We start from the raw sequence: 25,660 nt of genomic DNA on the forward strand, positions 1-25,660 counted from the left end.
ATGTAAGGTGTATTTTTAATTCTGTAGGGACAGCCTCCAGAGTGTCCCGCTAATGTGGACATCTGATTTTGTCCCTATATAAACCTACCTTTTTTTTTTTTAAAAAAAAAAGAGAGAAATGACAGTTTATTAAAGTTCATTCATTTACCTGTCCTTCAGAGAAAAGGAGTGAGGTGAAACAAATGGATGGACAAATTACAGTTTGCAAACCAAAGATAAAGTTCTGGACAAGACCTGGGAAATACACGTGTGGCAGGTGCCCCAAAAACATGCTGCACCTCCAACCGCAAAATGTCATATTTTTCAAAAGTCCTGTTTTTTAAATGTTTTGCAGACCAGTTTTCAGCATTTTGCATATGGCAGACGAAAGGCAGCTATTGTAAATTCCAAACTTTTCCAATTTGGGTTGTCGAAATTGTGTTCATAGGGTGGAATGAGCAAAGAAGTGGAATTCAGGTTACTTGCACCCTCACCTGCATGCTTTTTTTTTTCTTTTTCTGAGATGGAGTCTCACTCTGTCATCAGACTGGAGTTCAGTGATGCAGTCTCAGCTCACTGCAACCTCTGCCTCCCGGGTTCAAGCAATTCTTCCTCAGCCTCCCAAGTAGCTGGGACTATAGGCACATACTACCACACCCGACTAATTTTTGTATTTTTAGTAGAGACGGGGTTTTATCATGTTGGCCAGGATGGTCTCGATCTCTTGACCTCATAATTCACCTGCCTCAGCCTCCCAAAGTGCTGGGATTACAGGCATGAGCCACCGTGCCCAGCCATCTACATTCTTTTAAGTAATTTGAGATTTTGGTCAAAACTTCAACTGCTTGAGCTTTAATTCCTTCATTTTTAAAACTGAAGATTTGGACTAGATTACTGACTTTCAGATGGTTTGTCGTAACCTCTGGTCAGGAGCAGTACCTCAGTGGGATTGGGGAGTGGGAAAGGCCACCAGCGTCAACACCCACCACCACCTCCACAGTTGTTTTCATCGCTTTTGTACATCGGGATCCTTCATAAATTTTTGTTTTTAAAAAGGTGGTTTTGAGTATTTAGGAAAAAGTTGTAAATATTCTGGCTTAGATGTTTTGATGGATTCCGAAGTCCCTCCTAGTTTAACATTCCGTGATTCTATGTACCTCCTCACCTTCCTGCATCTGGCAGGCTAACCCTCTCACCTTCTGTGAGGCCCATGTGGAAAACACCCCATCCGTTTTCATCCTGCATTACCAAACACAGGGCTTGGCAAATCATAGAATTCAATCAATGTCTGCCAAATGGATGAGTAGGTAAGTGAGGTATCTCACATTGGACCTTGTATGCACTAGCTCTTCAATATCTCAGCAAACTCTTTTTCTTAGAAAAAAAAAAAAAAAGTCTTATCAAATGTGGTGTTACTGCTGGTAATCATTAGACTATCAGCTTACATAAAACTAGAGATGTGATGGCACTTTCTGCCTCCAGCTGTGGAAAGAAGGCCGGCTCAGCCCTCCTTCAGTTTCCTAACCACACCATTTTCAGGGAAAAAGAAATTGCATGGCAGGGTCTCTGGACTTGCTGTCTCTGTGGCTGTGCTGCTGCATTTTTGTCTTTCTGGGCTTGTCCCTTAGCTATGTGTCCTCTGGCTGCATGTCCAACATCCTCCATTGTCTGTGCTCAGTGGACGTCAGGAGAAGTGGGTTCTTTCTTGTCCCATGGTCCAACTTGGTTACAGCTACCTGTAGAAATTAAAAAATCACATCCCCCTTGGACCTGGATCCGAAAAGAGGACCATTGTCTAGGCAGATGGTCTTTCTGTCACATGGGATGTTTCCTGAGGATGCAGTGCACCCTGGAAACGTGTGGCTAGAGACTGAGCCACTGTGGAAAAGCTAGGTATGGAGGTTAGTAGGAACAGAGACTTCCCTGCATAGGGCTGCAGTCTCTGGTTTCTACCATCATGTGGCACTTTCCCTCTTTACAAGTAAGACACTTAGGTGTAGGCATGGTTGATTGCTTGTCAGTTGGGTTGAGCCCCTCCCCAGTGACTATATACATGGCACTGAACAGCCTGGCCTCTTCTCAGCAGTGTGGAAATCATGGCACAGGCACAGCAATGGGGCCAAGAGACTGGGGTGGGATCCATGTGGTATCTGGTATCTGTCAACTTCTGCAGCACTTACGTTCTTCCTGTGGAGATGGCAGAAGCCGGCATTTTTGTCTCTCATTTAATCCATCTGGCCTCTCCATGTTGTGTGTATCTGTCTGGATCAAGATGGAGCTTTGTATTCTGGGACCCATTATCTCCGAGGCCCTACCTGTGTTTGACAGGTCAGGGCATTGACAATCTGCTCCCTCTTCTATGCAAATTACATATCCAGCCTGGCTCTCAGCAAGAGACTTCTACTATCCCATGATAAATCAGTTTCTATTGCTACCAAGAAAATGCATGCAGTAAGATTGCTTTGTTTTCTTTTAAAAAATACATTAATTCTACTTTTTCATAATTAAAAGTTACCAGAAATTGTCAGCCCTAAATTCAGTTTTGTAACAGCTTTTTGTTAAAGTTGAGGAAGTGAAACAGCATAACCAAATATCTCCTATTAATTGTACCTATTGATTTTAAGATACAGCAAGTTCAGAATTTTAAATGTGACAAACTTTGTGCCTTGCAAACATGAAGGCATGGTCTTCAAACCTGAAGATGGTAGCTTGCATACTTTTCTATACAACTCTTATTAGGAGACAGGAGAAAAACACTTTTCTAGAATATGCATAATTTAGGTTTTCAGTATGAAATTTGAAGAAACTGAATTTACATTATTTTTAAAATTTTCTTTTCTTTTTTGTTGAGACGCAGCCTCACTCTGTCACCAGGCTGGAGTGCAGTGGCGCAATCTTGGCTCGCTACAACCTCTGAGTCCATGGTTCAAGTGATTCTCCTGCCTCAGCCTCCTGGGTAGCTGGGATTACAGGCAGGCACCACCGTGCCCAGCTAAGTTTTGTATTTTTAGTAGAGATGGGGTTTCACCATGTTGATCAGGTTGGTCTCGATCTCCTGACCTTGTGATCCACCTGCCTTGGCCTCCCAAAGTGCTGGGATTTTAGGCGTGAGCCACTGCGCCTGGCGTGAATTTACATTATTAAATCAAGTAATATGAGAGCTTGCAGGGGAATTTTGTTTTTGTTTTATTAGCTATGAAATAACACATTGTATTTGTGGTCTCAGATTTTCTACTGTCAGCATTCTGCCCACTCCTAGCCACCTTCTGTCACCACCACCTATTGTAGCCAAAGTGATGCAAACCAAGTATAATTTTATCATAAGCGAAACCCAATAGACTACAGTAAATCTGTTTTGGAAGAATTTGTGATCAGGTTTCAAAGTCAGAGTACTTTGTGAACTATTTCCTATTTGGTTAATTTGTTTTAGTGGATAAATCCATGTTGTTTTATAAAAATACTTGTTCTGAAATGCTAGGAAGAAGAATAACCCATCACATCATTTTATGCTAATAAAATGATACATATACTTAACCTGCAGTTTAAGAAAAGGAGCTTTGATTAATTTTTAGGAGGTTTCTGATCATAGTATGGGTGTATGGATGTGTAATAGCCAAAGACATTTCTTACATTTCTTTTTCTAGGTAAAATGTAACTTAGCAGAAAGTGCAGTGAAAAGCCATATCTGAAGGGTTTGAATGATGGAATCCTCATTTCTAACCATTTTTTAAGAGGAAATAGTATTTATATATTTGACTAAGATTACACTTAGGGATGGAATCTTAGAATGCATATTTTCTGATTCTCAGTTTTATGGTTTTTCTAGAATATGAAACACTCTTCCAAACAGGAAAGCCCATTGCGCTAAACCTACTCCAGAGTATTTAAGTACATGCCTAAAATCTGATATTTAGGTTATTAGTTCCTAAGGGCTTGTGGTTGAGAGGATGATTCAATCTGGTGGGTAAACAAGCTCTTGATAAGGAGCGTGGTTCAGTTCCAATGTAGTGTGCAAGTTAGTGTGGCACCCGGGGTGGGTGGGGGGGGCGGAGGGGACATGGGAGTTGCCAACTGATGTGGAATTAGGGAGGAGAGGAAAGTAGAGGAGGACATTTCCAGAAGAGAGATATTGCTTGAGTTGAGTATTACTGCTTTAGAGTCTTCAGCTGGACACATGGAGAAATATGGAACATAGGGAACGGGGAACATCTCTGGGCTTCAGTAGTTCTATTAAGTTGGTGGGTACGGGGCAGTTGAGAGCATAGTGAGGAGTGAGGCTTAAGATGTAGGTGCCTGTCATCCTAGCACTTTGGGAGGCCGAGGCAGGTGGATCACTTGAGGTCAGGAGTTCGAGACCAGCCTGGCCAACATGGCGAGACCCCATCTCTACTAAAAATACAAAAATTAGTCAGGCATGGTGGTACATGCCTGTAATCCTAGCTACTTTGGAGGATGAGGCACAAGAATTGCTTAAACCCAGGAGGTGGAGGTTGCAGTGAGCCGAGATCGTGCCACTACACTCCCGCTTGGGCTACAAAGCAAATTCCATCTCGATAAATAGATAAATAAATAAAGATATAGGCAGAGAGCAGATAACAGACTATTTAAAATTACTTGCATTTCAGATAAAATAATATGATGTTTGGGACTCTGGGGTAGAGGATGGCTTATCGTTATAGGATAGGAAATAGCAACACCAGGGCAAGAAGCTCATTCCTGTGATAGTAGCACAGCAATCCAGGTGAGTGATGATGATTGGAAATACCAGAGCAAAGGAAGAACTGTTTATGGGCTTAGCATCTCTCACACAAAGATGGATGTCGATGATGTGATTTCTCTCATTAGCACTTCCAGGCTCAGAAACTTGGAATCATCATCTCACTGTGTCACCATTCCATTACCAAGCTCTCTTAATTTTTTCACGTGTAATCTAATCTCACCTCTTCCAGTCCAGGCCCGACCCTTGCTATTTAATATCAGAAGGTATTGTTAGGGTCTCCCAACTGGGCCTCCTGTCTCTTGATGTGCCCAGTGAGCTCTGCAGTCACTGTCTGATTCTTACAGCCCCTCAAGTGTCTGTGCTTACCCTTGCCTGTGCTACGCAGTGCACACTTCGTGAGGTGTATCTTCTTTCTTCCCCAACCCTCTAATGTGTGTATATTATACTGTCATCTTCCTTCTTCAAAAATCTTTTCCCCGAACGATCCAGCTGATTCTACACAGTGCATCTGAGATTTTTTTTAGTATAAAGTACTTTTTTAACATCAGGAAATTTTTGTGGATCACCCAATATCGATTATGTTTCATGGTAGTTAAGAACACTGGCTTTTGGACACAAGGAGGGGAACATCACACACTGGGTCTATGGGGGGGTGGGGGGCTGGGGGCTGGGGGAGGGATAGCAGGGGGTGGGGAGATTGGGGAGGGCTAACATTAGGAGAAATACCTAATGTAGGTGACAGAGGGGATGGAGGCAGCAAACCACCGTGGCATGTGTATACCTATGTAACAATTCTGCAAGAGCTGCACATGTAGCCCAGAACTTAAAGTCTAATAATAATAATAATAAGAAGAAGAAGAACACTGACTTTTGAGGAGCAGGCATTCTGATTCCTCACACACAGAAAAGCAAAATAAATTAGCCATTCACTAATTGTAATCCTGACCATTTTTATGTTGTTAAAAGAGTCTGAGCAGTGGCCTTGGTCGCTTTCTTTGGCCATAAATAATAGTTTGTATGTTGTTCAAACAGACATTGTGTTTGTTAAGCTCACTCCTTGATTAAAATAAAATTCTTAGTGGCAATTCCAACAGTAAGGGTTACGAGTGCTGTCATTTCGATTATGTAGCTAGTCCTTCGGTCCGAATTGGTTTTTAAAAAGCCTTAAGCTTCTTTTTAAATTGTCCCCATGGGCAGAAAACAGCATCCACTGTGGGCCATCATTTGAATGTTAAAATCAGTTGGACACTAAAAGCTAATTTGCACAGGTTCAGAAAATTGAGAGTGTGACCCTCATTGTGCCTGCTCTGCAACATTGTCTTGGGAAGGGAGGGATAATGGAGGTGACATTCTACCATTGTCTGTGGGAGCATTTTACCTGCTTCATTTGGGGGGATGGGTTAAAGAGAAGTTTAGAATGTCAAGGAAAAGTGAAGAAAGGTTTTTGGTAATAACTCTTTAAAAGAGTGATTCTATTGTTTTTCTTCCTCCACCCACATATATTGAAAGGTTTTTTTAAAAAATGAAATAAAGCTATTTTTAGAGTAGAGTGTCTGAGGAGTCATCTATTTGAACTTTCTTCCGGTTGCTGAAGCCGCTCTCCAATACCACTAGTAAATGTCACCTGAGTCTCTTTACTTCCTCACAGTCTTCATCCTATCAGTTATTATTCGCACCCCGCATATTAGTCTAAAAGCTCTAAGTCTTCCTGTCTCATGCCAGCTTTGTGTGTGTGTGGTTTCATTTTTTTGGTGTTCAGAAAAAGCTAAGTTTTCCTGCTGCCAGAAGCTCATCATTCTAATGTTAAAAGTCAGAGTCCAGAACAGCAGATCCTGTTATTCCACACCATCTGTGTGTCACTAGCTGTTCATTTCCTACATCTTTCTTCCTCTTCCAAAGTCAAAGTATTCCACCAAAAGAAGAAATAAAAATAATGTTTACGTCCCCAGTATTCTTGATTCCTATGCAGGAGTTTGCAGTGGCTGAAAGTCCAGTCCTCATTTATTTTTGTTACCTTGTTTTTCACCTAACACTAATAGAAATTGGTAGTGCTCAATACATTTACTAAATCTAGGGAAATTTTCTATAATGAATGTTTCATTTTAACTTAAAAGTCTTGTTTTAAGAAGATAGCTTGTGAAGACTGAGTCATCCTGTGTAGAACTTTTACATTTGATCCTTTATATTTCAGTGTAAATTGTAAATTGCCCAAGAACCTGTGTTCCTGTTGTTAAGTATTTCTAATACTAGGGTAGTTCGTTGTTGATAGGGTGCAGTAAAGGGCAGTTCTTCATATTGCTGGCTGCTTATTCAGTCCTTCACTTAATTGCTCAGTGAATATTTAATGATGCTTTTTGGGGCCTCTCCCTCAGAGGAGAGTATTGTTGAGTTTTAAATAAGAAGTAATACTATGTTATTTTGGTGTTGTACGTCTCTATTTATACCTATTGAACAATTCATTTAAATCTAGTAGCAAATCTAAACAAATGATTTAAATCTAGTAAAATTGCCAAAGCTACCTAAAATGATATTTACTGCTAAATTGTACACTTGTGACAAATAACACAATAGATAACCCACAGCTGCTCTAACACTTGCTTTATGCAGTGTACCTATTCACATGCTTTCAGCTGCATGTAATAGAAAATGCAATTCAGACCAACTCAAACAATAGGGAAATATATTTTCCTGCATAACTTCAATGTAGAGTTGGGTAGCTTCAGGGAGATTTCTCTGAAGACCCAACATTTTTCTGCTGCTTCTACTCTGCCATCCATGAGTCAGCTACCCACAGGATAATTCCATAATTCAGCTATCCAAAGGGTACTTTTAGAGCTCAGAGGCCTTTTACTGTCATTCCTGTCCAACAGCAGGGAAAGAGCCCTTCCTAAGCATGGAATATGTCCATTGAGTCCATTGGGGCCATTCTTGGTCTGATAACCTTGGACTGACAAATCTGCAGGGGTATTGTATCCGTAAACTTAGTAATGAATTCACCCCTTGGAGCTAGGTTGCATTCCTGAATACAGAGTTCTATTAGAAAGAATAAAGGGAGAAATGGATTTTGGATAATCAGCCAACAGAAATCATTACAGTATCAACAGTAGCATCACTTCTCAATGGGGGAAAAAAAATAGACTCTAATGACCTTGAGGCTCTGAGTCAACTTTGACCATAAAATGTTTGTAAAGTTTAAATAGAAATAGATTATTTATGGCAGAAGCTGCAGAACTTTGCACTTCAATGAAAACCCAAAGTCATTTTCTCCATCATAAACGCCTGATCCATGTATTTTTTAAATGCCTGATCTTTTCCAAACTTCTTGGTGATCCAGTCCTAACATGATACCTTTCATAGTTGGGTGGCTTAATTTGTAACATGGACTAGAATTTTAATTGAGCTACATTTGCATCTGTTGAAAACATGGTAATTAGGTACGTCTTAATTGCAGAATGACTGTGCCACATTAAAGAGAAATAAGCAGCTTCATTCTACACCTTCTTAAAAAAAGAAACTTGAAAGTACCTGTCTTTATAGGTAATCGCATAGAAACATAGCTATGTTCAGTGCATAGAGCAGCTTAAGTAGGCAGAAATGTTGTCAAAAATAGAAATTTCTGTTTGTTTAGAAGGAGATAATCATCTTTCTTTGTGCAGGCTATCTGCAAAAGGAAAGCAAATAATTGGTCAAAATGAGCAAAATTAAAGAGAAAAAAATCAAGATATGTATATAGCACTTAAAATAGTACATTATCTAAATGTAGATCTGTGATTAGTTCTTGCCTTGTAATTTGCTGTATGAACACAATAGATCAAGCCATTTATTGCTGATATATTATTAGCACTTTGCTTACTTGAAAAATTGTTTCTATGAATGTGTTATGTTTTCTTAGTTTAAGGGAATAAAGATATTTTATGTACCTAATTATAAAGCTTGTATTAAATGTACAGATTTGTTTTAACATTTAAAATCTGACTAGTACATCATTGATCTTGATATGTATATTTTTTCAAAAATTAACCATGTGTAACCAATTTACTGGAGCTTTTAAAACTACAATGTTTCTGCATAGGAGCAGGATAAAGATTATTTTTCTCTATCAAATAATTTCAGAGTTTGAAGTATATATAATTCAGTACTTTAAAAGAACATCTTATGTTTGTACATATGAAGCTACATATTGCTAAATATTTTTAATTAGTTGGCATTCAAAGGGATTAGTTAAATCAGTACACCCCCAGAAGAGTTTCTGTGATAATGTATTATCTAAATAGAATGTTCAGAACAAGCATAAAGAATCCTCCAATGCGCAAGTGTCATTTTAAACAGTCCACTGGCTTGGGGCATGAAATAGAGGTAGGAGTTTTAATTTCATAAAATGAGGATACAAAACCTAAAGCTAATAAATGAATTCATACTAACTTTACTTCACATACTTTAGAAAATAAGTTGTGTTACAGACACCAGAAAATTATTTTGAATATGAAAAGAATTGGCAACAAACATGACTTCAGCATATAGTGAGTTGTGAAGGCACTGCCATTATTCTGTTCCCAAGCCAAGAGCCGACATATGCCCCTTGAACTTCTGCCAAAACGATTAGGCAGAAGACTAACAGAATTGCCACTGATAGTTCCATTCATGATTTATGATAATGGTTGCTGTGGAAGACTAAATCATTTACATTTATTGAGCTCATTTTTCTGTTTATAGTTTCAGACATTGTAGAGGGCTGTAAAATCTATTAGATGATGCATATAGCACTAACAATAATAGCATGAAAATATACCAGACACCAATTAGAGCTAAAGCGAATACCACGAGCATTCTTACCTAGTGTTACTGTAGCTGGATTGTGGCGGGTCTTGTCAGGCTTGATGAGAGACATTTTTCTAAAGCTAGGAGAATGGTGATACCTGGAATTAGATAAAGTTGGGTCGGGATAATGTCACAAGTCAGTTTTTACCAGTACTCTTTCATTTACACAGCCATTTATGAGCAGCTGCTGTTTGCCCCACCGTCTTCATTTTAGGAGCTTAGAGAATGGGAGGGAGACATGTTTGTGATGTCACATGAGAAGTGCAGTAATAATAAATTATACAAAGAAAGGGCTATGGAAGTACAGGTGAAAGGAGGAGTCCATGCAGGAATTATAGAAAATTCACTAGCATCCATTTATTTGTCTTGAGTATACCAAGAGACCTAGGTTTTTATAGCTCCAGAGAACTTTTGGGAATTGTTCTGTAATGATTTGAACAATTGTCTGAAACTTGTGGCCACACCCATATCTCGAAGTGTTGAAGGGTGGAAGTAGTGGTTCACAAGCAGGTAGAGCACAGCCATGTTCCGGGGCATTGAGCAACACACCACAACCCTGCTTGAGCTGTATTTACATTCTTTGGGGGAGCGCTCATTTGAAAAGGCTGCACATAATTAACAAGCCCTTGGGCCAGTTGCCAGGATATTCTTTCCCTACACTGTATACACCACAAGAAATTGTAGCCTGAACTCAGTATTATTTGTAAGATAATGGATTTTCACTATGTCACTAATTGTAACTGGCTTTTTCTAATAAACCTGCACAATTCTATTTAGAGAGGAAGGGGAGCAAATTTTCTTAAAAGCTACCATGTCCTTTGAAGGAAGAGAATGACTTACAATGAGATAACTTGCAATAAAGAGGGAGGCTAACCTTTCTGACGTCATTTATGCTTGCTAGCCAGTCCCATACTCCCTGTATACATTTGATCTAGCTTCTTGAGCGATTTCATCACTATGAGCCACAAGTCACAGTGACCACAGAGGACTCACAATTGGTTTCTGAAATGCAATGCTGACTGCTGGAATTATCTTCTGGGCAGGCTGTGTAGTGACTGCATGATAGATTACCCAAATATATGCTGTGTGAAGTGTGGAATCAGACAGTCACAAACAGTTGATCAAAGAATGCATGAAGGTCATGTACTGCAGGAAACTGAAGTTGGTGTAGAAAATCTCCAAAGTAGCTTCCAGATTTAGGCACAGAGATGTTTTTACTCTATGTCTCTACCTGGGACATGACCTGCTGGGGTAGGAAATGTGTTGACTTAAGCTTTTAATCAAATGTCTTAAGAAAAAGAATTCTGAGCTTTGTTTTTTCCATTATGACAAATAGCTGGCTTTTTAACAACAACAACAAAAAACAGCAACTGTATGACTTGGGCATAGCTGTCCTATCACTTGATAGTCTTGTGAAGGTTTAATGGCAGAAATGTAAGCTATCAGGACCATTTCAGCTGGTCTTATTATACCCATGATAATTGTGTATTGCTAATGAAAGTGTTCCTTGCACTGAGTGTGGTGGCTCACGCCTGTAATCCCAGCACTTTGGGAGGCTTAGGTGGGTGGATCACCAGAGGTCAGGAGTTTGAGACCAGCCTGGCCAACATGATGACACCCCATCACTACTAAAAGTACAAAAAAATTAGCCAGGTATGGTGGTGGACACTTGTAATCCCAGCTACTCAGGAGGCTGAGGCAGGAGAATTGCTTGAACTCAGGTGGGAGAGGTTGCAGTGAGCCAAGATCGTGCCATTGCACTCCAGCCTGGGCAAAAAAGAGCAAAACTCCATCGCAAAAAAAAAAAAAAAGAACATGCTCCTTACTGGTGGAAAGGCAGGACTGAATTTTACTGAGGTTATATTAACTTGATTTATAGGTCAGTTCTTTGCAAAAGTTTGGGAAGAGGCTAAACCATTCTGTTTGACTCTTTGTTACAAGAAACTCAAAAATATTGATTCATACTTTTTTTAATTGATGCTGGAAAAGAAAAATGACTTCAGAATTCAATGATAAATTAACCTTAAACCCCTATAATTCTCATTGTATTTGGAGGAGAACTTTAGGTGACCAGTCTCAAAAGAAGTTTTCTGAGAATGGCTGTTCACATTTGCCTTTCTGCTTCTTAATCAATAGAGAAATGCTTAAAGCTCTTTTGGTAGGTGGAAACCTACTTCACTTACTTGTCATTCTTTTAACGGCAAAAACTTTGGGGTGTTGAAGTGCCCTTGGACCATGCGCTTACGAAGTGTTGATTCAAGGAATGGAACATTGTTATCACTAAGTAGATCTTTTATCTGCAAAGTCCAGAGAAGTGAGGTTATTGATTGACTTATTTTCATGGCCCCCTCTACCTCTCTTCAGCTGCCATGGTGCAGATAGGCATGCAAGATTGTTTAGGATTGGAACATATAGTAGCATTTACTTCTTATGTTGGCTTTACGCAAAGAAAAGTTACAGAGGCTGTGCAGAGCCAAAATAATGTGCTCTTCCGCGTGCAGCAATTCTAAATGGGTATGTTTGGGAGCCTGAGGAAAGAAGTCCTGCTGGCTTTGGATGGTGTAGTCCAGCAAATTAATGAGGGGCCAGAGTGCATGTGCATTATTCTTACCCAAGAAGAAAGGAAGCACTTTGGGAAGGTCTGCTTGTCTTCTTTATTTTCATCTTGTAAATACAGTTCCTTGGACCCTTAGAGGTCTGTGTTGTATAACAAGGTCTTGCTGGGCCCCACAGTAGTGTACAGTCTGATTCCTAGAGGGTGTTTCTGTGGGCGCATCAGCATCCCACCAGGAAGCTGCTTCTCTACCACTGACTTGGCACATGATCCTCACCAAGGAGGCATCCGCATCACATATTCCATTTTAATTCTACTCAAATATCATTGCAGTCCATGTTGCTGGCAGGCCCATAGTGCAATAAAAGTGTGGGGAAGTAAAGTCCTTGAGTGTATTTTAGCTTTATTATTTTTGTTGCATTGGTTCACTGTGTCCCTATTGTTTTTTTTTCTTTCCTTCCAAGTGGAAGAAGATACAGAAGAAAGTTCAAGATCAGGGAGAGAGTCTGTATCCACAGCCAGTGATCAGCCTTCCCACTCTCTGGAGAGACAAATGAATGGAAACCAAGAGAAAGGTGATAAGACTGATAGAAAAAAAGATAAAACTGGAAAAGAAAAGAAGAAAGACAGAGATAAGGAGAAGGATAAAATGAAAGCCAAGAAGGGCATGCTGAAGGGCTTGGGAGACATGTTCAGGTAAGTCTTTACCATCCCAAACCAGAATCTCCTTACACACACAGGAGTGTGAGCTTAGCAAAAAGTAGTAAAAACTGGACACAGTAGTGCACACCTGTAACCCCAGCTGCTTGGGAGGCTGAGCTGGGAGGAATGCGTGAGCCCGGGATTCCAAATCCAGCCTGGGCGTCATAGCTAGGTCATTCCATTCTCTTAAAAAATAGAAAAAATTAAAAGTACTGAAAGCACAGATTTGAAAACATTATCTTTGAAGTCAGCCGGAATTCTTATATAACCTTCACTTACTGCATTTTACTTTGTTATGGATTTCGTGTTAGGTACTTCAGACTATTTCAGCAGCCTGAATGATGATGTCTTGCCAACCATGTAAATAATTGCTGAGAGGTAGGAGGGACTTGTCTGTATGTTAGTTATGCATAAGAGTGAAAGCCCACTGAGACAAAGGGCTGTTAAAGCAGTGTTTGTTCTTTTTTGTGTGTGAACAATGGTTCATTATTTAAATTTAAACATAGAGCTCAAGTTAGTGGTATCGTTTAAAGGTTCATTAATAACCAGTCTAACAAAAAATGTTGCAAATAGAGCTTCAATTAAGCTGTGTTGATTAATTTAATACTTATTACTTCAGTCTGCAAAGATTTCATTAAATGTGGTCTCTGGCTGTTTCTTGACAGTTGTTTTTGTGCACCTAAATTATACTCTAGGATTACTTAGCATATCATTTTTTACAAATCATTGCGATATAATAAAAGTGACAACTTGTTCAGAAGTTGCACTGAAACTCTCCCATAAGTGTTCATCTAAGATGATTTATAATATTCAGGCATTTAATGTTAAATATAAAGATTGCCTGATTGTTCCATAAATTAAACCCCTAAACATATCAAGGTGACGGTTTAAAATTGAAAACAGACAGCACAGTCATTTGACTTTTCGAAAAGTAGTTATCCTGCATTATGGACCCCTTCCTTTTAAGAAAACTTTTTTTTTAATTGCAAAATGTGAACAACAGCTTTCATTTTCATAGAATTTGTTGATTTACAATCCTGAAATTGACCTCAGTAACTCATGGAGTTATGGATAAGTCAGACCTGGAAAGTTGAGGTACCATGGCCCAGCCTGAAGGCTACCCAGCACGACAGATGTGTTCTGTAGATGTCTGACTAAGTTAAGTGCATAGAAGAAGGAAATTAACTCTAGACTTACATTAACAGAAAGCCTGGCCTATGAGCAGTATTTTCTTTCAATATGATTGGATTTCTGTCTCTTAGTGCTTCAGAACTTTGGGATTTTCATAGTTTTTCATTAGAGTTTTTCTTGTTTATATAGTGCTCCCTCCAAATGCATTTTCAATCAGATCATGTTTCTTCCTTATACTCTGTGTCCAAGAATCATACAGGAAGAAATTGCTCCAAATGCCACTTTATTTCAGTTTCTGTGTTAGCCAGGGGCCTTTTCATTCTGTATGTGCGGACAGACAACTCATAAACTGGCACCTCCAACAGTTCACAGAAATAAGGCTGCTGCCCATCAATTAACAGGGAAGGAATTTGTACTACTGTCTTCTTAAAATTATAGGGTTAGAGATGGGAGAAAACTTCCCTTGAGACTTGCAGCACATTCTCACTTCCAGGGTCTCTCCTAACACCTTACTGAAAGCTAATGGCTTGCTGGTTTTCATTCATCAGCCAACATTCATCTGATAGATAAAGTGCTCTGTTCTGGTCATGGAATAAAAAATACACTTCTCGTATCTTAGAATTACATTAATTATAAGTGATCTTTTTCTGTAACTTGCAACTCCAGAAGAAAGGCCTATGGTAGAGCTTTCCGTCTGGGGCCAGAGGAGCAGAGAGTATGGGAGAAATGTGTATTGTTCCTAAGTGACCTTGAAGAATACCACCACACAACTCTCTTTCTTCTAGAAGCGCTATCAAACATTACCTGATGCTTTCTCTAGATCAGTGTCAACAGCCTGTACCCATAACCTCTCATGAAAGCTAACTTTATGATAAAGAAGATGACCCTGCATATTCTTAAAAATAAAATTCTATATGCAGGTCAGGGGCTGAAGATTTTTTTTTTCCCCCTAAAATTTGGGCTGGTATTCTCCCAGCGTTTAAGAATGGTAAGAAAATAGCAGCCATTCATACTCTTTGAGGTATGTGAAATCAGTGGTTTGTTGGAATTACCCCACCTTGGCTGGCGAGAGCCAACTGATCAAGTTTTAGAAATTTTGCAAGCTGGTTGTCAGACACATCCAATATTAAAAATTAAATACATTATCTAAAAAAGCAAAGGTAATTAATACTCAAAATGCATCCCTTCCTAATTATTTTTGCTATACTTTACTGTGATCTCTGCTCTTGAAATTATTTACGTTAATGGCATGGACATGGGGCTAATATTATATAATGACTGCTATGTAGCTTTTCCCAGCCCCGTGTTTAGCGATGTCATGCTGGTAGTTTAAAGTTTGCCATCGTGGGAGTGTATATACCATGGAAGTCTGCGCAATTCCATAAAACAAGAGCTTTTCTCCCAGGAGAGCAACGCAGCCCCACATGGTGAATGTAAATACCTTCGAGCAGAGTGGCAGCATCTTGTCTAGGACCCCTGGACATGGCTGGGTTCTATCAGATGGCAAGCCGCTGCGTCAACCCTTTCCCAATGGGTGGCCAAATATTGCCCCTTGAATATGAGTTCAGAATAATATGTTAAACATGAAAAAAGTTTTCTTGTTATTGAATGTTGTCTCTTGATCCTTTCTTCACACAATTATGATACGTCATTAGTCTTTGAGAAGTCTCTTATCTTAAAGCATTGCTAGATTTTCCAGAACATTATTTTAAAGTACCTTCCTTCCGTATCCACTGGATCTGATTATTTGAGACAAATATACCCTCAGGTTGATTGTTTTATGTTGCCTTCTTCTTCTTCTTTTTTTTTTTTCCCCCTCTCCTAACGAAATAGGGGACTATAGTAAGGTTTAAAAATTAGTCTCTTCCTTTCTCTTTGTTCTTTTAAGGATACTAGGATGTGGTTTCTTTAGCAGTGCTGCTTTTAAATAGCTTCATCAGAACATGCATGTGCATATATATTTCTTAGTACAGTTTGCAAGAGGGTTCAAGAATGGAGGACCAGTGCAGGCCTGCAGTGCAAAGCAGGGGTGTGTCTGTGTGTGTTATGCTTTTGTTTCTATCTTGTAGCTCAGAAAACGGCTAAGGGGCATTAGGTAGTGGGAGTCCAGCTTTGTAGGTAAATATAGCAGCATATGAGCTTTTTCTCTTTAGTCCGCTTGAGGAAGTAAGACGTTTTCCTTTAAAAACAGGCACACAGGCTCTCCTCCCTCTACCATCCTGTCCCGCCCCCATCATCCTGCTGCCTCCCTGCAACCCCCACTCATACACTGTTCCTACCCCAGCAGGTTGTTCATGATATTTGGTGAAATATGATGAGGCTCAAATAGATAGACCTTGTTTTAAAAACTGTACCAGAAGAAATGATGGTACCTTGGGTAGATGTTTTTAATCATTGGCATATACAGACTGCATGGTTTTCTGTTTCACACATTGAATGGTAGTCACAAAGATGATTTAATTATTGATAAACAGCTCTAGGAAAGAATGTTGTGAGTCATATGAATCACTCTTCTGTTTATAAATTATGGAGTATATGAACTACAAAAGCTGCCTTAATGGAAGTCCTAAATCACAAATTCAAATCTATGAGGAATCAAATAACAAATGCAAAGTTTTTCGTGTTTGTATTAATTTCTCCTCGCACATACTACATCTTTTGCACACAAGGAGCTTCTGTCACCTTGATTAAAACCGCTTTGTATCTAAGAAACCTGAGTGTGCTTACAAAACAGGTAAACATGACTTGTGAGTGTAATCATTCTGTGTGCAGAGTGCAGAGCAAAGTAGGGAGCAGAAATTTTGAGTCTTTCATATGTTTGGCTCTCAGACACTTGGCTATTCAAATTTAATACTGGAGGATATTTCTGAGAATTCTACAATTATATGAAATTGTCACGAAAGAGGAAGCTGAGTACGTACTTCAGTAGAAGGGAGATACGTTTTTTAATGTTTTAAATTTGTTCATTTTTAAAAGAAAGCAGCCTCCCTAAGCCACATGGTTTTGCCTTAGTTTTTATTTCCAAATTGAAATAACCAGCAAGATAATAAAATACTGTATTCTCAGATATTAAGAAGTTAAAAATCATGTGCTGTCTTTTTGTGAGCCCTAGAGTAAGTGCAATTTGATGTTGGTTTGCTGCAAAATTGGAACTGCTACCATTTGAATGTCATAGAATTGTATGTACTCTAAAACTGAAGGTTCTTAGACAAGGCCTTATTGTACATGTCTCAGATTTATTTCTAGCTGTTGTCCATATGTGACGGCTGAAAACCTATCAGTGCAAAACGCTAAAGCAAAAGTAATGTTGCAATATTACCATTAAAATTGAATCCTCCAATTACATTTAGAATGATTACCTGGGTCCCGAAGCATTGTTTTATTCAGTTTTGAAGAGGAAATAGATAATTTAGTTTGTAACCTTGTTTGGTTGAAATCAGATATACTGCTCTCTTTTCCTTTTTAGAATATGGTCGTTTTCAGAACACAATGAACATGAACAGGTTTTAAAAACGGAATGTTGTAGTTTGGGTTATACATGTTAGGCGTCTGAAAGAACAAACGCAGATTCTCGTTGCTTTCCTCACCTGTACTAACTGTGTGTCTATACCGTGTCTCTCATTTAGCCTTGCCAAACTGAAGCCTGAGAAGAGATGAACAACAAAGCGATTCAAAACATGTCTTGAGCAGCACATATTGCACAGTTGTTGTGTTTTTTAAACAAAAAATAAATTTACTTTTAATGAATTCTTAGTGGCTGTTGACGAATTTTGTTTACGACATCAGCAGTTTGATGGTTTAGTAATTTCCTTATTAATCCATTTAGAACTTTTTGATCTTGGTTTCAAGCTTGGGGTTTAAATTACTGCTTGAAAAGGCAGAGACATGTTTTCTTCCCTTTCATTTCTTTATTGCCCCCTTTTCATAGTGGAAAACCATAGTCCTCTCACTGCTGGCGTATTCAGAAATCATCAGCACACACCTATTGGACGTCAGAATCAGAATTTTCAAGATTCTGTAAAGGGCCACCACCCATTTGGTTGTGTAGTATAACCTCCAGTGACTTTGGGACGCAGGCAGATGTCACAGATGATGCAGGGCAGAGGCAAAGAGATGTTTGGGCAGCTGCGGTCACCCATCAGAGGTGACATGCAGTGGATAGATTGATGACCAGATGGACCAGTTTGAAGCGCCTTTTGGCAAAGGTTTCAGTCCATTTGTGGATTAGAGTTTCGACCAAAAATGGGCAGTTGTGGGGTGGTGGTGTAGAAAAACAAATTTCTGTGCTTAGGGATGGCTGAACCAGCAAGTCCTTCCTGTGTGAAAAAGCTGCTTTGGCACATAGTAATCCCCGGGTTTGCTGAGACCATGTGTTGAGAGAGCACACACTCTTTCATGAATGTTTCTGGAAAGAGTCCGCCCAGCCTAGTGTTCGAATCACAGATCCAAATGCTAGCGCAGGCCACTGGATCTCCAATAGTCCTTACTTTGGATTGAAACCTTCTCTTTTATAAGAAGCCTTAATTCACAGTTTCATTATTCATGGCTTCTTGGGATTTGAGACAGAGACTGTATATTTAGTTAGTTCCTTTTCCTGAAAATGTTAGCGTTGCATTCTTATTGAAAATAAATGTGGGTTGAGTGCAGTGGCTCAAACCTGTAATTCCAGGCACAGAGGTTCGAGACCAGCCTGCGTAACACAGTAAGGCCCTGTCTCTAAAAAAAAATTTTAATAAAAAATAAAAAGAAGTAACTGAAGTCTTGAAAACCATCGATAAAGGGTATTGTGGATTGGGTCTAGTGCCTGTGAGAAGGCTTGACCTCTGCTCTGACTTGAGAGCAGTTTGCATTTCTACCCTCACCCTACCCAAGGGAAAGCCTCCAGTTCTATTCTAGTAAGGAGATGCACAGAAGAGTGTTTATTTGGTCGTGCTAGTTTTTCATGACTTGGGCCTGGCTGCCATGGGGATTAATATAACCAGGTTCACTGGTGCATCAAGTGGCATCCTGTGCAATCTGCTGATAATTTAAGGAATGTAGTTAAAGTGAGCACATAGAAAGCAATGCTTCTCCAAATGAAACACAGCAAGATTTTACATAATTTTATTTGCTTTCTTGTTTATCACCTGGACAAAGAAAGCTCTGTTTTGTAATTATACACCCTGGGAGGCTTCCTTGGAATGAGTTGTGAATTTGTAAATCCTAATGACTTAATGTATGCTTCTATTAATTTTAATTGAAACAGAGGTTTTCATTTTTAACAGAGGAAACTACATGTCCAACTGACCTCTAAGGTAGCTGATACCATATTCTTCAAGTATTCTTCTTTTCCTGGTTAGCAGTTTTAAATAGAGAACCTCTGACATTCACAGTGCCCAGGCTGAATGCAGAGATAGCTGAAGGAGGCATAAAGCATGACGGCCGGGCCTCTCAGACCTTTTCTGATGTTCTTTCACGTTCCTTTTCCATAGACCTGTGGCGTGAATATAGAATGCAAGTGTCAAGGATGACACCCGCTTTATAGTCTCTGTAAAGCAAACCTTTTCGCAAAAGAAATTCTTGACAGTTCTGAGATGCTAAGTCAATTTCAATTCCAGGCTGTGTGGAAAATGGAATCTTTTTTTCTGCAATTGATGTGAAAATTGAAGGCTACCGACTATTCACTTTCTAATAACATAGGGTAAATAAATACTATCACACCATTGAAAAATGCACTTAGAAGACAGACTCAGCTAATGACATTCGCCACAACATATATTGGAAATATTCCTTCTGAATGCTTTTACTTGTTACCATTAAGGCTCCATATTATTTACATTAAATATAATAGATCAAGTACATGTTATTCCTAAATGTATTTTTATCAAGCCACAAATTAGTATATAAAGGTAACCGTTTTATCCTCAAACAAACAATCTTTTAAAGAATTTACCTGGGGACCTGTTTCCTAATTGAGTGTTGGTTTTCTTCTGACCCATATTTAATAATAGCCAGTTTAGAAGCAAAAGACTAAAATCAGAATAAAATTTGGATCATAGTGAAATAACAGGTCTCCTATTAACCTGCTTGCGGGTCTTTTTTTTGTTTGTTTGTTTTTGTTTTTTTTTGATGGTTGACCCTTTTCCCCACTTCCATCTCATGCTCTAAGCCAAGGGCCAAACCATCCTGGTCCTCTCTTCCCTCTTGTGGGCAATTCTTAATTCTTTCGGCATCATCCATGACTGCTCTTTTTTTTTTGGATGGTGGAACCTCTGCCCCCTCCATCCCATGCTGTAAGCCAAGGCCAAGCTCCTGAAAACCATTCTGGTCCTCTCTTGCCTCTTGCAGGACATTGCCCCTATAATTCTTAATTCTTTCTTCTAAAACCGTCTGTGACTACTTTTTGTTTATTTATTTATTTTGAGACAGGGTCTTGCTCTGTTGTCCAGCAGGAGTACAGTGGTGCAATCATGCCTCACTGCACCTTGTGGGCTCAAGTGATACTCCCATGTCAGCCTTCCTGGTAGCTGGGACTACAGACATGTACCACGGTGCCTGGCTAACTTTTTAAATTTTTTGTAGAGATGGGATCTCACTTTCTTGCCCAGGTTGGTCTCGAACTTCTGGCCTCTAGCAATCCTCCGGCCTCTGCCTCCCAGCATGCTGAGATGAGGCATGAGCCACTGCTCCTGGCATTGCTCTTCTCTCTACAAGATTATTCGTTCACATTGTTTTACACTATGCTGTCACTTCCTCCATCTTAGAGAAAATTCTCTTTTAGCCCTATTTACCCTTCCTGCCATGATCTCATGTTCTCTTGTGACCATCACAGCAGACCCTTTGATATATTTGCTGTCTCTGTTTTCCCATTCTCTCTTGAACTTGCTTCAGTGAATTCTTGACCCCTTCCAACAAATCCTGCTCTCATCCAGGTCACCAGTCCCCTCTGCCTTGGGAAGTCCAGGTCCGTTTTCATCCTTCATCGTGGTCCGCCAGCAGCACTCCGCATGTTCATCATTGCTCTCCTTTGAGATGGCCTCTGCCAGCCTTCGCTCCTCCCCCCTGGCCTACCCCGTTTGGTCTCCTTTGCTAATTCTGCGCCATACTCTGTCCTCCAGGCCTCGGTGTGCCACACGGCTCAGTCCATCGTCCTTTTTTTCTCTCTTTTTGGTAACACAGAATTTTGATAGTCTCAGGAAACAGAGCCTTTGCAATCTAAATACAGTATAGACAGATGACTCTCAAATTCACCTCTCCTGCCTGGACATTTTCCTGGAACTCTTCACTTGTAGTTCCAACTGTCTTCCTGACACGTTCACTTGGAGATCAACCAGTCGCCTGAAACTTCACAGGCTCTCCACTCCCTGCTGGACCCCCTCCCTGCACGCTGCTCCCTTGAGCATTCCCTCTCAGATAATGGCAGCTCTGTCTTTTCAGTTGGTTAGATCCAGAGCCTTGGAGTGATCCTTGACACCTGATTTTCCCTTATGCCCCACAAGCACTTTGTGAATGTATAAAAGCAAAAGTCCATTAGCTCTGCTTTTGGCACACGTCTGCAGTCCTACCACCTTTCAGCCCCCCACCACTGCTGCTGTGCCCCAGTGGGCGAAGCTCCGTCTGCCCTCTCCCTGGTTTAGGCAGTAGCCCTCTCGCCTCAACCATGCTTCCTGCAGCGTATTCTCACCACCACAGCCAGAAGGCACTTTTCCCTCCTCTGTTCAACCTCCCAGTAGCCGTTAGCGCCACTGAGAGCAAAAGCCAAATCCTTAGGGTCCCACAGGATTTGGTCCCCCACCCCAACCTCTCTGACCTTGACTCTACCCCTCTTGCCTTCAGTAACTTTTCTCTTCCCTAAACCCACCGGGTCCACTAGAACCTTTTCCCTTGCCCCTCCCTCTACCTGGAGTACCCTTTTCTCAGGTATTCCTAGATTCACTCTCGCACCTTTAACATCTTTATTCAAGAGTCAGCTTTTTAGAGGGTCTAGCCAAAATTGCAAACTCTGCTCCCTCCCACGCTGACACTGTCTAGCCCACTTTTTGGCACCATTTTTCGCATTTGCACTCCTCCTACCTGAGATATGATATGTCCCACAATGTCAATGTACGTTGACATTGACAGAGAATGTAAACCCGTTTTTCCCTTGCCCTATGCCTGGCAGACTGCATGGTGCGCCCGTCATCAGTTCCCAGTAAGTGTAACAGATGCCCCACTGCCAAAACCCTTCCATTACCATCCTCTGCCTCTGTGCCCGAAGCCTCTCTGAAGCCTTGGAAAGCAGCCCTGTGTTTTCATCTGGGCCTGCTGGATGTGTCCACCTTGGAGCAGCCTTCAGTGCCAGTGTAAATGCACCCCAGTCCCCATACCCCTTGGGTTTATAGCACTAAGGCATACGGTCTGCACCCTTCACTCTCAGACTAGGAGCTTGTCAGAAATGTGGAATCCCAGGCCCTGGCCACATCTATTGACACTAAAATGTGCAGTTGATCAACGTTGGAGATTTCTGTGCACATTTCAGGTCGAGAGGCAGCAGCCCGTACGCTGGTCCCAGAGTTTGCCTATGGGATTGTGTGCCCCTTACCCACTGTGTCACAGGCTCACGAACACTGCTCTGTGACAGCCTTTCCTCCTCACTATTGTGTCTCCACTTCCCTCCCAAGTGTTTCTTCCCTTAAACCACTGTCCTGAATCCTTGTCTCAGGGTCTGCTTATGATGAAATCCAGACTAAAGCAGTATTGAGCAAATGAATAAATAAAACTTTTGGAATCAGTAGCAAATAGTGTATGTTGGAAACTTCTATTAGGGGTAATTTTGCAATTTATGACAAGTCTTCATACAAGGGCAGTGCTGGCGACCCCGTCTTTGGAAGGTGATGTCACTGCTGTCTCTGCCTTTGTATATGTGCATGCTGTGACTGCAGAGACAGTCCCCAAGAGCAGCCTTCCATGCTCCATGGATCTACATCATGGTCTTTGGATTATTATTGAATTTCTTTTTTTCTTGTAAAAATAGCAATGGATGATTCTTGTAAATTAAAAAAAATTTTTTGATTTTTTTTTTTTTATGAGACATTCTTTCTCTGTCACCTAGGGTGGAGTGCACTGGTGCAGTCTTGGCTTGCTGCTCCCTCCACTTTCTGGGTTCAATCAATTCTCCTGCCTCAGCCTCTTAAGTAGCTGGGATTACAGGCATGACCCACCACACCCGCCTAATTTCGTATTTTTAGTAGAGATGGAGTTTCACTATGTTGGCCGGGCTGGTCTCGAACTCCTGACTGCAAATGATTCGCCCACCTGGGCCTCTCAAAGTGCTGGGATTACAGGCATGAGCCACTGTACCTGGCTTAATTTTGATTTTTTTAAATAAAAGTTTTTTGGAGACAGGACCTTGCTGTGTCACCCAGGCTGGAGTGCAATAATGTGATCCTTGCAGCCCTGAGCTCCTGGGCTTAGGTGAGTCTCCTGCCACAGCCTCCTGACTAGCTGGGACTATAGGCGCATGTCACCGTGCACAGCTATTTTCTTTATTTTTTACTTTGCAGAGGTGGGGTCTCACTTTGTTGCCCAGGCCATTCTCAAACTCCTGGCCCCAGGTAATCCTCCTGCCTGACTTCCCAGAGTACTCGGATTCCAGGCATGCACCACGGTGCCCAGCCATGATTAAAGTATTCTCTAGTACGTAAGACTCAGAAAAGATAGTAAGGATTGCCAGCTTACATATTCCATGTTGGGCATTTCCCTGTTTTCAGGCTGAGGATTATACAGTTGAGTGGTGATAGATTTAAGCAAAGCGTGTGTGTTAACATTGCCCTTTCATGTCTGCCTACGTCTCAAAACATCAGGGTCCAGGAGATGTGTAAGACTGTTTCTAAAGAAGTCAAAACTGGTTTTACTCCTCACAAGCTTTGTGGGCAGCTGCTGCAGAGCAAATGAGTGGGTGGAAGGCCTCCTCCCTTCTTGCCACAGCCATGGACCACTTACAAACAACCTCTGCCTTGCCCACAGGGGGCGCTCTTGGGCTTTCTCTTTCACTGCTGCCCCCTGGGTGTGCACATGTTTCTTCAGAGGCTCCAGGACCCAGCCCACACCTGGGGCCTGGAATCTGAGGTATGCCTTGGCAGGCTGATGACAACCTCACCTTCTTAGTTCTTCTCCCAAGACATATTTATGATTTTTATATTGTGACTTCCATTTCTTTTGTAATGAAAATACGATCTAGCAATGTTAGTCTTTTTTTTAAAAAAGGAAGAACTTTACATTCTCTGTTCATACAGAGGAACAGATACTTTGAAATGACAGAAACCAACTACAGCATTTTCCTGCTTAATATATTAAGGTTTCTCAGTGTCTACTCTCGGCTAATTTAGAGGATTACCTATGATCAGTTTTTATCCCATTTCTGATTTTGTTAGGTGGTATGTAGCTCATTGTGACTTTTTGAGACAAAAAATAAGCTGTTTCTTACGTAGCTGACGTCCACCGATGCTCTGGCTAGCAGCACTCCACTGCATGTTGATACTGGTGGACACTGCAGAGAACCCCGTGTTCAGTAACCCATTTATGCCTCTTAATAACCCTAAAAGGCACTAATTTTAGCCCTGTTTGATGAATGAAGAAACTGAAATATAAAGGTTCGGAGAGGAACTAACTTACCTAGGTCACGAGATAGTTGGTGGTAGAGCCATACCAAATTTGAACAGTGGTCAACCTCAAAGGCCACGTTCCTAACACTCCCCTGCACCATCTGAGCCTTCTTAGCCCTTCCGGGTAGGTTTTGCCACCCCCAAAACCTGTGTGGGAGCCAAGATTGCTATGCAACATGATATTGCTATTGTGAGTGTGAGAGAAAAAAGATTTCTGTTCCTAGCTTGGGAATGCAGAAGTTAGTATTTTTTGAACCTGACTTTCACATTTTATTCCTATTTGATTTCTTTTCTTTTTTTTTTTTTTATCGAGATCGATTTGCTCTTACTGCCCAGGCTGGAGTGAGTGCAATGGTGTGATCTCAACTCACTGCAGCCTGCACCTTCTGAGTTTAAGTGGTTCTTCTGCCCTCAGCCTCCCGAGTAACTAGGACTACAGGTGCATACCACAACACCCGGCTAGTTTTTGTATTTTTAGTAGAGGCGGGATTTCACCATGTTGGCCGGGATGGTCTCGATTTCTTGACCTCATGATCTGCCAGCCTCAGCTTTTGAAAGTGTTGGGATTACAGGTGTGAGCCACCGCCCCCAGCCCCTTACTTGACTTCTATTGCTTTCTCTGTGGTCTCTTCTCTTCCCAAAATAATTCTTTTTTCTTTCTTTTTTGTTTTTTTTTTTTTCAATTTTGTAGAGATGGGGACTCACTTTGTTGCCCCTGCTGATGTCAAACTCCCTGCTGGAGTACAGTCTCATGATCTCAGCTCACTGCAATTTCCGCCTCCGGGCTTCAAGCAATTCTTTGCTTCAGCTTCCTGAAGTAGCTGGGATTACAGGTGTCCACCACCACACCCGGCTAATGTTTTGTATTTTTAGTAGAGACAGGGTTTCACCATCCTGGCCAGGCTCATCTTGAACTCCTGACCTCTTGATCCACCTGCCCCGGCCTCCCAAAGTGCTGGGATTACAGGTGTGAGCCACTGCACCTGGCCAGGATGATTTCAAAGCAGTGCCCTCTTTCCTCCGGCTCTGTTTCTTCCAGGTGACTCTGTCCTGCGAATTCTCTCCCTCTTCTTGTTTCCACCCTCATTTTCCCCTTCCTTACTGCATGCTGCCTTGTACCTCCACCACTGCTGC

At 41.0% G+C, this 25,660-nt stretch overlaps 1 protein-coding gene across 22 annotated transcripts in view; it reads left to right on the top strand.

Annotated features, from left to right (window-relative positions):
- The window catches only part of PARD3 (par-3 family cell polarity regulator), a 709,408-nt gene that overhangs the window by 485,704 nt on the left and 198,044 nt on the right, over positions 1 to 25,660 (top strand). For 19 of the 22 annotated variants that reach the window (XM_017535377.2, XM_017535365.2, XM_017535373.2 and 16 more), the window contains one exon: positions 12,536 to 12,767. In XM_017535377.2, coding sequence (XP_017390866.1) covers positions 12,536 to 12,767 — 232 coding nt within the window. Of the gene's footprint in view, positions 1 to 12,535; positions 12,768 to 17,530; positions 17,653 to 25,660 lie in introns of those variants that run through there. The other 3 variants (XM_017535382.2, XM_037740923.1, XM_017535383.2) reach the window with 1 other exon arrangement.

This window comes from Cebus imitator, unplaced genomic scaffold, assembly GCF_001604975.1.
Source record: "Cebus imitator isolate Cc_AM_T3 unplaced genomic scaffold, Cebus_imitator-1.0 Scaffold92, whole genome shotgun sequence".
NCBI lineage: Eukaryota > Metazoa > Chordata > Mammalia > Primates > Cebidae > Cebus > Cebus imitator.